Source organism: Coturnix japonica, chromosome 1, assembly GCF_054131305.1.
Source record: "Coturnix japonica strain WE chromosome 1, WE-NBRP24, whole genome shotgun sequence".
Lineage (NCBI taxonomy): Eukaryota > Metazoa > Chordata > Aves > Galliformes > Phasianidae > Coturnix > Coturnix japonica.
Genome location: NC_140663.1, coordinates 156,959,800 through 156,976,382, shown reverse-complemented (window position 1 = coordinate 156,976,382; position 16,583 = coordinate 156,959,800). Strand labels below are relative to the sequence as shown.

The 16,583-nt window shown below is 39.3% G+C and overlaps 1 protein-coding gene across 1 annotated transcript in view; it reads left to right on the top strand.

The window, feature by feature from the left end:
- The first annotated feature begins 1,203 nt into the window (after positions 1–1,203).
- The window catches only part of RFXAP (regulatory factor X associated protein), a 36,468-nt gene continuing 21,088 nt past the window's right edge, over positions 1,204–16,583 (top strand). The window contains exon 1 of the mRNA XM_085538401.1: positions 1,204–1,259. Within this exon, the coding sequence (XP_085394527.1) occupies positions 1,204–1,259 (56 nt within the window). The remainder of the gene's footprint in view (positions 1,260–16,583) is intronic.

Here is a 16,583-nt window from a genome sequence, read left to right as displayed (position 1 = left end):
ATAGGTTGTAAATGCACAAAGAAGCAAAGATTTTGTTTCATGGTGTGGTTTCACCAAATGTTCTTGAATATATATTAATACATTTTGTGATGTAAATGAATTCTTAGAAGCCAGGGTTTATCCAGAAGGATCACCTTTGGGGTGATTTATTATTTGCTCTTACAACAGCACTTGGTATTATTCTCTAATATGCATTCTGAAAACATTTTCAAATTTATTTAAGACACTTTCTATTTTGCTTTCATAACTCTCCACTGGAACAGTTAAACCTCCATTCCACTGCATCCTGGTTTTCTGTGTGTCCCCAGAGATCTGGAGTTTTGCAGAGCTGAATCCTAAATCCTAATATGTTATGTTGTGATTTTCATCCAGCAGTACTTCAAGTTCTTCTCAGCAGTGATGCTCGCAAACCAGTCCTTACCCACCCTGTATATTTGCTTGGGATTGCCCCTGCCCAGATGCAGGACCTTGCAGTTGGCCTTTTTGAGCTTCAGAAGATTTGTACTGGCCCACCTCTCAAGCCTGTCAAGGTCCCTCTGGATGGCATCCCTTCCCTCTGGTACCACTTAGCTTGGTGTTGTCCACAAGTTTATTGTGGGTGTACTCAATCCCACTCTCTGTGTCAGCAGTAAAGACATTAAATAATACTTGTCCCGATACAGACACCTGAGGGACACCACTTGTTGTTGTTCTCCACTTGGACATTTAAGATTTTGACTGGAACTCCGAATGCATACATCAAGTGATTCTATTGAATTCGTGTCTCTACATTTTAGGGACAAGAATATCATGCAGGACAGTATCAACCACTTTGCACAAGTCTTGGTAGATGACATCAGTTTCTCTTCCTTTTAGCCTCTCTCTTTTGGTACTGTAAAGCTGTTGAGTCCAGGGTTCACAATTTCTGTAGGGTCCCCAGAAATGTGTACCTGCAGCAAGTGTAGTCCAATGCTACAAATATTGTTTTCAGTAAAGATTCCTCATCCAAAGAAGAGCCAGAAGATAAAGCCTCACAAGTTAAGGTGTGCTAAAACAAAGATTTCTGCAGTGAGCACTTGTGAAAACTATGTCATGTCAGACACTTCACCAGGCCACTCTGTATTGTTCCTCCTTTGCGTTGTGTATGGTCCAAGTAGAAAAGAAGAGAAGGTGACCTTGTGTTGCTTTGAGACAGCTTTGTCTTTTGCATCATGCAATGGAAACATGGCCCGGGAGGAGTGTGGGGACAGACACACCTGTCTGCTCACAGACACATCAAGGTAAGACATGTAACATGAGAGATGGGAAGGTTTATATCATTCCCCAACCTCCCATGTAGGGATATATTCAAATTTACCACCAACTTCCTGCATCACCATCAACACAAATGTATGGAAAATACAGACTGTCTGAAGAATACGTGTGTGAAATACAGATTTACCTGACATCCTGGCAATGCTTGTTAATAATCCAAAGGAGTTGGTTTTACTTTCTTTCACTCTCATGCACAAATCTACATATTTGCATGCTTGTGCGTATGTCACACAGTTGAGCTTACCCACAAACAGTGTCTCACCTTTTTCCAGTTCAAAACTATTATTATTTTCTTCTTAAGTTTTTCATAAATCATTGCTGTATACTTACCAGTGGTGTTGTTTGGACACAAAAGAGATTGCTGGGGGACCTCGCTGTGTTAGATTCAATATTTAAGTCAAGTTTAAGTAACACTGGAGGAAGTAAGCGCAGTTACATGTCTGTGGGTTAAGCCACTGGTAACATACAGAGAAACAGTTATCCCTATCCTCCAAAGTACATTAGAGTCTGAATCCAATTAGAACCTGTGAAAGCCTGGGCAGAGGGAATATGTGCATAGTATAATCAGAAAAGACTGGTCCATTCCATTAATCCCAAAACCATTAAGCCATAAGCCAACCTTAATAACACTTCACCAGTTCCTTGTCTCCCCTGTGCTCAACTTGTTCCAGCTTGACAAGATGAGATTTCTTTTAATACTCTGTTTACTCTTTCCTCCACATCAGTAACTAAGATATTAAATATGTCTGAATTCAATACTAGTCTGAGCAGTAAGCAATCAAGCACCAAGTTGGTACACTAATATTCATTATTACCCTTTGTTTACAATTCAGGGAGTTTTCATCCAAATCAAAGTAGCCATCAAGACAATTACGAGAGAAATATTTCTTAACTAACTCTACCAAGTACATGCTAAAACATAATTATATGGGTGCAAACTGTCAGAACTATCAGCAGAACTAGGTATGTTATACTTGCAGAAGACCACTGCTTAACATCCTAATTTGCCGATGTGAGGCAGCACCAAGGCTTAATAACAAAGGGAGAGCCTGGAACAGTGCACTGAGCCATGAAGTACTATGGAGAAAGCACTGGAGGGAACGATACAGACTGCTACTCTGCATGGGCATACTCTACAGTACTGTCCTCTCTGGTTTCTGCTTACCTTTCAGAGACCTGTGGGGTTTTCCTCCCTCAATATTTGCTCCATTATTTGATGTAGGACAGGAGCTCATTCTCATCCAAATGCAGCTACTGAGTCATTCCTCCCTTCCAGTGAAATCAAACTACATTTGATTTTCTCTTCTTGTTCCTGTACGTCTTAGAGTATGAACTGCCTTGCTCTTCAACTCCATCAATTAACTGACAGTCTGGTAGACCTTCCTCATCACACACGATGCATGGATTTACAGGGTTTCCTTCATTACTCTACATCCACTTCTTCCTGGTTTAAACCATAATCACCTGTTGAAAGTCTCTAGCAAACTCTGCCTTTTCTGCACTGTCTCATGATCTGGGAAACCCAGTTAGGTCTTCCTCCAGCTCTGGGAGCATCACTGAAGCAACCATGTATTGATGGCTTCTCGCAGACATCATCTTACCTCTCTTGGGCTCTGAGGGAACTGGTAATGTGTTCACTCCTTATTAAACCCTGTTTGCTGCATAAATATCACATCTGCCATATGACCTGAATTCACTGATAATTTTATGTTTATATTTTCCAGGAGTCCATGTCTGGTTTACATTTAACAGGTCTCTTATTAGATCTCTTTCATTTCCTAAATGCAGTTCTTTTTCTCATTATAGATATGACCTGTTAAGAATCAAAGATAAAACTCTTCTGGTGTGAATTCAGCCTCCTGACCAGCTTCCATTAAGGCAGTCTTTTTCAGACAAGAAGCAGCCTTTTTATAGTTTTTGTTCGTTCTTTGATCATTTCCAACTTCATTCTATCAGCTTTTCTACTTATGCCTTTTACTTAAGAGTCTTAGCTGATTCTATTTTTTGCTTTTCTTTTATTATTGCAAGTGTTTATAATCTCAGTTTTTTCTGTGCAGCCCATTAGTCTAAACTTAAAGACAAGGATGGTGAGTTGGATGACAATTAAAAAGCATTCCTGGCATCTCAGTCTTGAACAGGAAATTAAAAATAAAAGGAACTGTGCATTCTGCTATAAATTCTTTACAGTCCTATGAGCAAGATCATCCCTGACTTCTGAAAACTCTCAGAATCCCAGTCAGCGGCATTCAAACTCCAACCACGTCAGCATTGGCACACAGTGCACACCTCAGCCTTTATTCAAAGGGGGTATTTGCTGAAACTGCTATTAAATGATTGAAAACCTGTGAAAGTCAAACTAATTTAACTTTTCATCCTATCACTTTGTCTGGTGTTAGATTAATTTGCCACAGTAAATTCTAGTACTACCTATATTAACAGTGAAGGTTTGAATGAATAAATTTCTGCTCAGCCAGATAAATATAAACATGTTGAAGCCTTTTGTCAATTCAGAGAGATTTATCTTACTACAAGATACTATGCTCCGTAAGATAGGTGAACATGGTAGTAATGTCTTTTGCTCTTAGTTATAAGGACAAAGGTTTTAACAGAATTCTTTGTAACATAGAATGTTTGAGTATTTCTAAAATAGACGTTTATAGGGCATGAAAGCTCTGGATGTCCCTGTTCATTTCAGGGGAGTTAGACTAGATGACCTTTAATGGTCAACTAAAAGGATTATGTGGCTCTTTGATTCTATGATGTTTACATAGCATTCAAGTTCCTTTTATCTGCAATCAGGCCATGCAACCATCATGCACCTTTCCAAGCCACCATGTTCAGCAATGGAAGTCACTGGCTTTCAGGAGCAGTGGTCAGACTTACTATAAGACCAGGTGCCAGACAAGAATATCTTTGTAATGCATTTCAACAGATATATCCTTGAGAATGCCCTGTCCAAACACAGAAAGGAAACAAAGAAAACCACAGTTACTTCTCTCTTTCACAGATGGACAGGTTAGGTCTTTCACGCAGGAAGTTAACAGCTTTTGACAAAGTTATACCAAAGGTAAACAACAAATAACATGAGTTGGACCTCAGCAACTCAAATATTTGGCCAGGGTCTGACATGGAAAGGTCTTTGAATATTCAATTAGAGGGTAGATACACTTTGTGTCTCTCAAACTTCTCTCTAACACAGCAAACAAAAACTGTTAAGCATACAGTCAGTGCTAAGTGCTCATCTCTTTTACTTATCAGCTGATAAAATGTGACAAAAATTTACAGTATAAAAAGAGGCTCACACTGGGGACTTCCACTATCATAATGACATTGAAATGCTTTACTTTTCATTATCTTTTCATTATGTTGGTTTTGTTACTAACTGCTAGTTAACCCAGAGAGAATAAGCATCACATACCAGAAAGGAGACATATATGCAAATACAGACTGTGTATCTATCCATCAAAAGACAAATAGTTCTGCATAAGGCCAGCTGAGTAACTTTCCAGGCTTCATCAGCAGCACTGAACAGATTTTGGCTTGCTTGAATGGATGCCAAGACTCTGAAATTGTCTGTAAATGCCCAGATGTAGATGGTATCTTACATGAAAGCAGAATCCCACCTTAGTTATCTACAATGCAGGCATCCACTCTCGAAGTACCTACTCCAGACTCCCATAGCAATGAATGGAGGAAAACAGTTAAGGGAACAAAGCCTCCCAAGATCCAAAGCATCTGACCTGTTTCAGGCAACCAAAGACTGATGATGCATTTTGTGGTGTAGAACTGATCGTTGACAATCATGGAGACTAGAGTGAGCAGTTCAGATCTTTCCACTGCAGAGCTTTACCTGAGAGAGACACACCTACTCTCTGAATGCCCTGCTTGCTGAACTATCACTAACTAGTTTTAGATCACTGTTTCTTCATCTTGTTTTCCTGGACATCCTCCTAACAATGACTTTCTTGCATGATAGTAAAAAAAAAAAACGGTGCAGACACTCATTCTACTGCTCCTTTATCAATGGCTGTTTGCTGGAACAAGTTTCATTATTTTCATATAAACTGGAAATTAGCCATTAGATAGTTGAAAATAACACACCTCATCAGCAAAGCAGCAATTTCCAATGGAAAGATTGTTTTTGTTTTACTTTCCAAGGTACACAGAAGGAGAAAAGCAATTAGTTCTCATAATTTAAGCCAAGTAAGGATTTAAGCAGATACACCACTCAAATTTGTTAACAATACATAATTCGCCACAACACATTCAAGATCAGTATCAACAATACAACAGATTAACCACATCTCCTGCATCAGATGGATGGTCCATCCCTCCAGATGATCACTTGCTTCACCTCATAACATCATGCGCTACCCATGACCACGGGCTCCACAGGACATGTTCCACCTGATGAAGGCAGAGGTTGCAGAGCTGTCAGGGTAGCTTCTAGCAGGTGTGATTATTGCTGGTTACCCTCCAAAGTGTCTCCTCTTACTACCTATTTTCACTCTCCTTTCATACTTATTTTCAGGTTGACTCCTTTTCTATTTCAACACCCTCATGAGTTTCCCTGGTTACTGTTTAAACCACCGATGGTCTCTCTTCTCCTTTAACACCACCATTTGGGGAGCTGATGGTTTTCTTCCTCTTTGATATGATCAATTTTGGGAAAATATCTTTCAGACAGTTTTGTGCATTCAGTACACACATGCACCATTTACACTCACAATCTTCATCTTACACGCATTTTTATGCAGGCCATTTGCCAAGGGTGGCTGTGTGAGTAACCTCACATAGTTATTTTAGAAGTGTTGTGAATATTTATCCCTTCCTTGTTATTTTTGATTGCTTCATGTAGTTTGTGGTTTAGTTTGATGCTTTTGTGGGTGTCTGAAAATGTGTATTCGTCTGTAAACTTGTTATTCATTAAAAAGCAATCAGCAGCACTGACAGTTAATTAAAGGTAGCACATCATAGCTTCTGATAATCATACAGGAAAAAACAAATGTTACCATGCCCAGTCACTAAACTATTGGTAATATGTAAGATATAACACAAAGCATACAACATATGACATATAACATACGGTCTGGGATCTGGAAAGAGCTTAATCAAGTATAGGCTGGTGAGTATTAAAGAACTGCATCCAGTTGTGGAGTCCTCAGGACAGGAGAAACAAGGACCAGTTGGAGTGTGTCCAGAAAAGAGCCACCAAAATGATCCATGGAGCAGAACACCTCTCTCTGGATGGCATCCCATCTCTCCAGCATGTTGACTACACCACATAGCTTGGTGTCATGTGCAAACTTCCCAAGGGTTTACTTGATCCTACTGTCAGTGTCATTGGTGATGATGTCAGAGAGTATCAGTAACACCACCCATCCCTGAGGGACACCTCTTGTCATTAAGCTCCATCTGGACATTGACCCATTGACCACCACTTTCTGGGCACAGTATTGCAACCAGTTCCTTGTCCATTGAACAGTCCACCCATCAAATCCTTATCTTTACAATTTTGAGAGAAGGATGTTGTGGGGGATCATGCCAAAGGCCTTTCTGAAGTCCAAGGAGATTATATCAGGGGCTCTTCCCTTGCCCGCTGACATAGTTACACCATCATAAAAAGCAACAATTTTGGTCAGGCAGGAACTGTCCTTGATGAAGTCATGCTGTTTACCCCATACTATCTCTTACATGTGCCTTAGCATAGCTTCTGGGAAGATCTGCTCCATGACCTTCCTTGGAGCTGGGGTGGTACTGAAGTGGTACTGAAAGGCTGGTAATTACCCAGGTTGTCCTTTCTGCCCTTCATAAAGACAGGTGCTATATTGCCCTTTTTTCCAGTCATCAGAACTTCACCTGACTGCCATGATTTTAAAACATGATCAAGAGTAGCTTGGCAACTATGTCAGCCAGTTCCCTCAGGACTCTGGGACTCATCATCCTGTAGGGATCCATAGACTTACAAAAAGTCAGGTGACTCAGGTGTTTTTGAACCTTATCTTTGCTTATAACAGTTCCCAGTTGAATTTTGGTGTCAGTTAGGCATCTAGTAAATAAGCACCTCGAAACTAAAGTGGTTTTGGGCCTGAAAAGAAACGTTACTTAGGTATACAGAGACTAGTGTATGGAAAACCAAGTGTACTACAAAGCACAGATGCTCAATTGGATACTGAGTAAGAGAATTCAAGCCAAACCTTAGCAACAGCTGTAGGTAAGCCTAAGACCAGGACAAGCAAAAAAGACGTGTCACAAATCTTCACATAGCAAGCAGGTCTTCATCTGTCTCAGCTCTTGGCAGGGCAATGCACAACAGCGTTGCCCTGCCACTGCAATTTAGGAAAATATCCATCTTGAAAGATACAAGTGAAACCAGATTCTGCTTTCTCTCCTGCATGAGATTTCTACAGTTAACAGATACACAGAGACTGTGATTGCTTTTTGTCACATCTCTATGTCTGAAGTGCATATGGCTAAGCAGAAATGTCAGCTGAGGTGATGATGTTTATTGGCTTCTAAGAAATTGTCCAGCACATGATTTTTTTTAGAAGGGGAAACTGATTTATGAACTATTGCGTAACAATGTTTCATTATAAAACTGAAATTTCATATATTTTCATATTTGTTGGAGTTGCAGTTGGCCTGTAAACCTAATAAGGATAACTGTATTATATCCATAGTTAACACTGAAAATTATAAGGTTATATGAATTAAAAAAGAAATGAAGTAACACAATTAAGAAAGTAGCACTGCCAAAACAAGGCTCTTGCACAATAAAATGAAGATCTATGACTTAATTTCACAGTGCATTTTCAAAACAAAAAGCGATGTAAAACAGCATTCCGGGATTCTATGTTTTTTTGCATTTTGATTACTTACAGACTGAACATGTTTCCTTTATCAATAACAGATGTGCTCTGCCAGCCCTGGAAAGCCTGACTGCTGCTTTCTAAAACCCAGAGTAGCTCCCCTTCTCTTTTCAGTGCCTATAAAATCAAGCTGTGAGTTCATTTCAGATTCATCAAACCTAAGATCTTTCAACTATGCTTTCTTTAAAAAAAAGAAAACGTACACAGCTGACCCCAGATCTGACGATTTCCATGTTGAAAATGGCCTTGAGGGATTCTACACATTCAATTTTAATGATATTATGTATATAGGATGTTTGTTGAACTGCAATACAAAATCTATTTCTGCTATAAAACAGGCAGGTCTGAATACAAGAATCAAGGAATTGTTTTGCTGAGTAAGAAGATGGCATTCTCACATATCTGTTTTCAGAGTATGACCACAGTATAATTATTTTTGACAATACAGGAGAATAATGTACTCTAATGCATTCTGTAAAATTAATAATGCCATAGTAATGGTAGGTAGAGCAGCAGCACCTGGCTGTTCAGTCCTCAGTGAGTGCTCCATTATAGAATCAGCTCTTTAAAGCACGAATTTGTCCATTCTCCTGGTAGCAGAAGTAGAGTCTCAAGGTCTTTGGAGAAAAGTGATCCATAAGTCAATGAAATACAAGTTAACAAAAATAATGCAATACACTTGTAAGATAAGTAATAAATGGTGGCAGATCTTTTATAGAAAGAGACCAAATTATTCTGCTCAAGGAATCACTGGGTACACCTGCAAAACTGAGCTGTTTGCTGTGACCTGCTTCTTAAAACACCAGCTACCATGGAAGTCACTTTATCTATTTAATGGAGACTCAAGTGTATATGTTGCAGCCGTTTTTTGATCTCAGGAATGAATTAGCTGCTGAGAAGACGTCTTGCTCACACTGTGAATAAATTAAAGGACATATTCAGTTTTTGTTGGATCTCTTAAATCCAGGAAACAATGTTGATTTTACCTTCCTGAATCAATAAATTCCTTTCTAAATGGGGAATCATCTCATTTCACTTTCTGAGTCCTCATGAGACTTATTATTGGTTAATTATTTCTGAAACTACATGAGCGGAGAAGGTAAATCCTACATAGGTTCAGTGAGAACCAGAGCTAAGATCTTTCTGGAGCACATGGTAGCTGAAACTCTAAGCTTGTTCATACTCTGTCAGTTTACCTCCAGAAGTTTTTAAACCCTTTGTCAATTCCTACCAAAAGACACCAAATAGAAAGAAAATTGTCATATATCATTAATGCATTCTATCAGGAGGAATTATAGCCACTTTGGGTTTGATATTTGAACCTAAGAGAAAATAAATCACTCTGTTATCTTCAGAAAAGGCATAGAAGCCAGACTATTTTTCTTGCAGAGTGCTGTTACATATAACCCTTCATAATTCCGCAGCTTTATGCATTAATTTTGAGTCAATCCTTCATAGATACTCAGCTTCAAATTTGCCTATTGACTTTGTCAAGACTGAATATGTTTCCAGGTATTCTCTAATACCATTCTTGTACTGACTGAAGCAGGAATATGTACAACATATACTAGTAGCCTTGTGTAGAGCTCTCTAAATGAGAATGAAGGAGAAGAATGGCCATACTGCTCACTGCTAAGTAAGAAAAATCCTTGCATCTAAGTTGATGGTAGGGAAATCAGAGTAAGTGGAAACAAAAACCCAATACTTTCAAAGATGTTCAGTCTAATACTTTCAAACACTTTTGCACTCTAAGCTTTATATTTATAAGGGTTTTTTAGGGTTATGAGAAACAGCTGGTGAGATGGAAAAAAACAGTTAATCACATTCACACAATGTAAGAATGTGTTAATAAGTTCCCTTCAGTCTTATCATTTAACAGTTCTTCCAGCTGCGAAGATGAGAAAACATTGGCAAGTCAACAATACCAATATCTTGTTATTTTTTACTTGCTGGCAACAAAAATGAGAAATTCTGAAATCACAGGAATGCAGTGATAAAAGATCTATGGCACATCAACTCATTTTTTCTACATTTCTTTTTGACTTCTATAATGGTAGGGCAGAAAAAACAAGGTTCCTTTACCTTGCAGAATTGTAAAACATTTTAGAATTCAGTATAACCACTCTTATCAACTGTGTAACTAATAGAGATGAGGAACCTGTCACTAAAGAGAAGTGGAGTTAGTTATGGGCTAGTGAGGAAGCAATGGATCACCATTGATGAAGGTTGTCAACACCTCCCCTTGGGTGGAAAGTTGCCAGCTTCTGCTATGGAGGTTACAGTACCACAGCTACTGAAAGTGTGATCCCAGGCACATTCTCAATAACTCTTTGTTACCCAGTTCTTCCTGCTAAAACTACACGAGAGGCGGTTCAGTGTGAGCCAAACTTCAAATTCACAGCCTGCCTCTGATATCTTGTGATGTTGTCAGTGTGTGGATGACATAAGATCCAGACACACAGCTAATGGAAATCAGGACAGATCTTTGAAGCTGAGGTCTCAGATATTCATGATGGTTTTTGAAAAAAAATTTATATCTCCAGGGCATGAAACACAGCTTCTTTTTGCTCAGATATGTAAGGAGAAAGGAGCATGTAAAAGACTGGCATGGTATGTTTTTAATAGGATAACATAGAGGGGTCCTAAACAGATTTGCATCAAAGAAAGTCTTCTGAATCTGTGCCAGGAGGACATAGTTCTGTTGAATTTAACAAAATGCTAATTTGGTACGTTATATTACAAGTACAATTTGGTACAATATAGTAAGTTTGAAGCTACTTTGAGATTACCATTTATCAGGCAGGCACTTGAAACCCTTTCAATTTTCACTCTCTTGTAATTTCTCTTTGTGCAACAAAATGAGAAATGTCAAAAATGTGAATATATATACGTATGAATTATTTGGCCTGAATTATCTGCCCATAACAGGTTTCATGCTGACTTGCCACCAGTGGGAAAAAAAACAGCATCCTGACAAGGAATACCTTGTCCTTAGGTAATACAACCTATAGTAGATGGGCTGATAACTCCTATTTCATTAAACTGATTTCAGTGAAAAGAAAGAAAGAAAAAAAGAAGAAAAAGAAGAAGAAAAAAAAAACTGAGTAAAAAAAAAAATTAGCACATGATTTTCACAAGTCTTTGTGACAGCCTCATATTTGCATTTAAAAAGACCATTCAAAACAGGCAGTTTATTATTTACTCATCCCTCAAGTTACAGAGCAGGGTACTGAATTTTTTTGTCACTCGATTTTTCTTATGATATCATCAACAAAAATGAAGTCCGAAGCCAGCCTATCTTCTTGAATAAATTGGCACTGACAAGCGTTAGAAAGGAGACTATACAGATCAAGTAATCAAAGTTAACACAAACCCATCATGGAAATTCATTTCCTGAAAGTATCTCTGCTTCTGTGTCTTACAGTGGTGTGAATCTTTTGCCAGGTGATATAAGAGTAAGCTGGTCGAAGACTTAAATCTGGCTATAAACTACCATGCGTATTCTTCAGTCTGCCAGCCTCGCCTGATAGCAGACAGTGAGCTCTGTCTATGCTTCAGTGCTCCTCTGATGAAGACAGGATCCTTGGTCCAAGGAATACTTTGGTATTGAATAAAGCATCTTTAAATTTGCATTGCACATTGTAGAGAATCAAGGCTTAGTAATTCCATTTAATTTTAGTAGGTAGAATTACCAGCAGTACTTGGAGAACAGAATCAGAATCACACTGATGTCAGCATGAAAATTTGGAGGTGAAATCAAATACTATGGTGGGCTCCACACAGCATTTTGCTGCAGAAAGGGAGAGATTTGGATTCTCTCTCTTACATGTGCTGCACCTGCACAAAGGCATTCACATACATCACCACCTTCACCCCACTTTTAGGGCTATGGCTGCCTGTGTTTGTGGCCAGCTGCCTGGCCTTCAAGAGCTGTGAGAAAGAGTTGCAAGCTAACTCTTTGGGATTACTCACCCATCACTCAGGAGAGGCTTTTAAGTGAGGCTGCTGGCCTTGTTCCTTACTAGAACTGTACTGCAGCCAAGCCTAAGTCTGGCAGGGCTTCTCACCCACAAGGCCATAGTCCACGCTTCTGGCTTCACCTCAGGCTGTGCCTCAGTATTATTCCTTTGGCTGATGCTCTGGGCTCCTGGGTACAGGCAATTACCTCCAGAAGACCTGTTCCACTCACTTTCCCTTTGGGGCTGTGGGGTCTTTGCCCTACCAGCTCTCTCATCACCCCTGGCTCCTGGCTTCTCATCTCTTGCAGAATGTCCTGCTCCATAGCTGTCTCACTGTGCTCACCACTCTGGCAGAAAGCAACTTGCTTTTTTGTCCAGTCAATCATCTGCTGAGAACTGTTATTACAACTTATTACTGCTACAACACATTGCACAGCAACAGCACACACCTTAACCTGTGCCCATGATGAGGCTCTCCTCCATCAGTGCAAGACACAGAATGGTATCTGTGGTGGCATTTAGATGGGTGGTCAGTGTTCCTTCTCAGAAGGATGACCCTTCTAGGAAGGATGCAGCCAAGCCAGCAGCCCAGCAACACCAGCAGACTGTTTGAAAAGAAGGTCAGATAAAGTATGTCAGGTCTGCTAATACCCAGAAACACTTGGAAGATAGCACAGGTATGCCACAGTGAGTCATAACATCCATCTCTGTTCTACACTCTTGTAAGTGCTTGAGATTAGTTACATTATTTGTCACCCTGATAGTATATTAAGCTCTGTTTTTGGTGATTGCGATATAAAACAGTAAAATTTAGGAGGCCTTATGTGCTTTTGCATGCAAAATACATTCATCTTTACACCAATTAAAATGTTTATTCCTTTTGCTTAACAAGGAAGCAACATGCCCCTAAAATAATTAATCTTTTCTAAAATATCCCACGCCTGGAAATCAGTACATTGAAATAAATGCATCTGCAGCAAGAACCTTCCCTTCTCTTATGAGGGAAAAAAAAAAGATTTGCTGCTTTCTCTTCTGTAGTTGGTCATATTGCTTTCTAAGCTTTGAAAGTAGAGATGGGAACCAGAGAAGCAAGCCTATCTTCCCAATAAATACGCTCAAACAAAACAGCAACTCCTTATAATATGCTCTTTCCTTCATCAGCCTGAGTGACTGGAACACCTCCAGGGAGGGGTGATGTTGAGAACAGCATGAAAGCCAGCAGGAGAAGCAAATAGTTTTGTTGTTACTAAAGCTGCAATGCCCAAGAGTGCAAGAAGGCTTAGAAATACCAAAAACAGTGCTGGATTATTAGAAAATACTCATTCCTGTCATCCAAACTTGTGAAGTAGATCATTTCTCATTTACCTTGGACACTAAGTACCTACTTCAGAGCATCTCAGACCAGTGATAAAACACAGGCACACGAAGAGCAGGCACGATGGTCAGAAGCTTTTAGCTACCTACTTCACACTGAATTCACTTATTCGCTTTGCTGACTGAAAGGGAAGCCTAAGAAGGCAGATATAAATATCCCAAGCACTACCTATTGCATCTTCACAGGTACTCTTCAGACACCTCCAGTCTCAACACAGGATACTTCTCACTGCAGAAAAGTGCTAAAAATTATAAAATAGAAGAAAAAGGAGGGAGAGAATGAGGTTCACTGAGAGTATAGAAGCAAAGTGTTGAAAGGAAACATACAGAAAGCAGCCAGCTCCCTCTTTGTCTCTTTGTGAAGGCTTTTATGTAACATTCAGGAATTTTATTTTAAAAAAGGTTAGTGACTTTTTCAGAGAGAAAAAAGAAACAACAACAACAGAAGTTATTTCAGCCCTATATAGATAATTGTCTCAAATGAAACCAATCTGTCATGCTGAAATGCAATTTGGTGTCTCATTATAGAAATTACAGGCAGAAAAGCTGCATCCAGTTCAGGCTTTAAATGAATCTTCGCACTGATTTACAAATGTTAAGTGGTTTGAGGTATTAATACTGTGCCCAGAATGAAAAGAAGGTTGGATTCTTTCAGGGTAGCTGCACATTCCATTCAGCAGATGTAAGTTCATTATTTTATTCATGATCATCCAAAATCAGCATCACAGAGAGCTTCATTCTTTACTGAAAGCTGACCAAAAGTGGTAGACGAGCTGTCTGGGTTGAACAGCTGAATATACACATGAATGTGATAATCAATAGCTGGCATTTTTTACCAATTCAAAATGAGTTGGTTACATTTCAAACTGACATACAACAGAGAGGAAACACACTCAGTATCTCTACAAAACCTGGTTGCATGCTCTCTCAACATGGAGAAAAAACTTAAGGAAGAAAAAAACAAACTGGCTTTTTTTGAAGCAATGTAATGTAGCTATACTACATTGTAGTTACAGTAATAATGACAGCTTACACTCAGAAAATCCACAAGCTATATATGCAAAAAGGGTAAAGTGGACTATTAATGCCTTCTGCTTTTGTTCTTCAGTTGAGGAAATGAAGGACTAATCCCAGATCCTCAAGCGTGATTAATCACAAATGCAGTGCAAGTGTGGGACTAATTATTTCCGAGGATTAGAACCAGTGATTTGCTAAAGGTCACCAGGAAGCCTGTGACCATTACAGAAAAGGAATTTGAATCAAGTGAATATGAGTCCAAATCTAGAACCGAACACTGCTTCTGACTTCCACATAGAGTTATTTAGGAACCCTGAGGAGACAGCTTTGATGGGAACCTTGCCGCTTCTTTGCAGCTATGCAAACGACTTACTAATGGGCAAAAGAAGTTGTAGTTTTGCCAAGTATTTGTCATTCTGCACTGACTATTCTGTAGGTAGTGGTTAAGTATCAACTGGCTTGACTTTGGCATAAACAAGCTAAGATAACTAAGTGACAGGATGAGGGGAGATAAAGAGTTTTGAACTGGAAGAGGGAAGATTTAGACTAGATATTAGAAAGAAATTTTTACTGTGAGGATGGTGAGACACTGGAACAAGTTGCCCAGAGAGGTTGTGGATGCCCCCTCCATGGAAGCATTTAAGGCCAGGCTGGACGAGGCTGTGAACAACCTGGTCTGGAGGGAGGTGTCCCTGCCTATAGCAGGGGGTTGGAACTGGATGTTCGTAAAGGACACTTTCAACACAAACCACTCTATGATTCTAACTCACACTTGCTGTAAGAATGAAAATGTTCCCATCAGAATAGCCGCCATAGTGTAAACTTTCCTTTTGGAAACTCATTCATGTATTCATTTCTGGATTAGTCACTTCAAGGATTAGTCCCAAAGGTGAAAAGCGACCAGCTCTTTTTAAATTATGTCAAAGCATTTTGTGTGGTGTTTTTTCGCTCATCTAGTTTTGAATATGAAATTCTCTGCAATTCTCTGACAGAAGTTTTATCATTGCTAAGCTGATTAGAAATCCAGGAATAACACAGCTGAGCTCCATTAGAAGCTATCAGTAACAATCACCACTGGGAATTACTGAATACTCTTGAAGAACAAAATCCGTTTTAAATCAGGATGAGAGATGTAGGACAGTCAAGGAAGCTTGGAAGGTGACTGGGTAGTGTTATCACTTAAACAGACTTTTAAAAGTACCTATTTTTCAAAGCTTTATTTTCTAACATAGTATAAGACCAGGCCCTCAGGGATTCTGGATCTCATCAGAGGCAAAACTTGGCAGCAAAGAGAGAGAGTTGGCTGTAAATCATTTCTGATGGCTTGGTTCCTTGAAAGCCTGCAGTGGTATAATCACTGAACTCAGAGCACTCAATCACACAACTGCCACACTTCTAAGAGGGCTCCAACAAAATGCCTCTGATGTGCACTATCAAGCACCACAAAAAACTACCACACGTACAGAACCTCTGACATGGACTGAAGACTTGAAGGCTGCATTCAGCTGACAAGGAACTTTCTGAAGTTGAAGGAAATTTTTTCTCTCTCCCCACTGCTGTCTGACATCATCATCATGATCCACACCATCTATGTGCTGCTGTATGAATGTGTGATGAGAAAGGGAACATGCCATCAGCTCTGTTACAGACCCAATACTGATGCCTCCATTCTCAGAACAGCACAGGGTGATGTACATGGTGGGGTGGCAATGGAAAATAAGCTCAGTTTATTGCCAACCTTCAGCATCCTTAAATTTATTATAGAACAGCGAGTTCAATAAACTATTGGTTCTTCCTCCTCCTCATCTTCACTTGAAATAGACTCTTGTTACCTTGCTGTTATTCAGTCCTTATCATCATCTGGGCCATCTCTCTGAGCGATCGTTGCTGCCACTTAATAAGGAAATGTGGTCTTACGTAAGCAGCTACATTAACAGGCATTAATAGTACAGTAAAATTATTGAAATTTCCTCAGGCTTCTTTTTTTTTTTTTTTTTTTTTTTTTCTTTAGCTACTTCCTTCCTAATTTGGAATAATTATCTTTATTTGCAAGAAGAACCATACCTTCCCT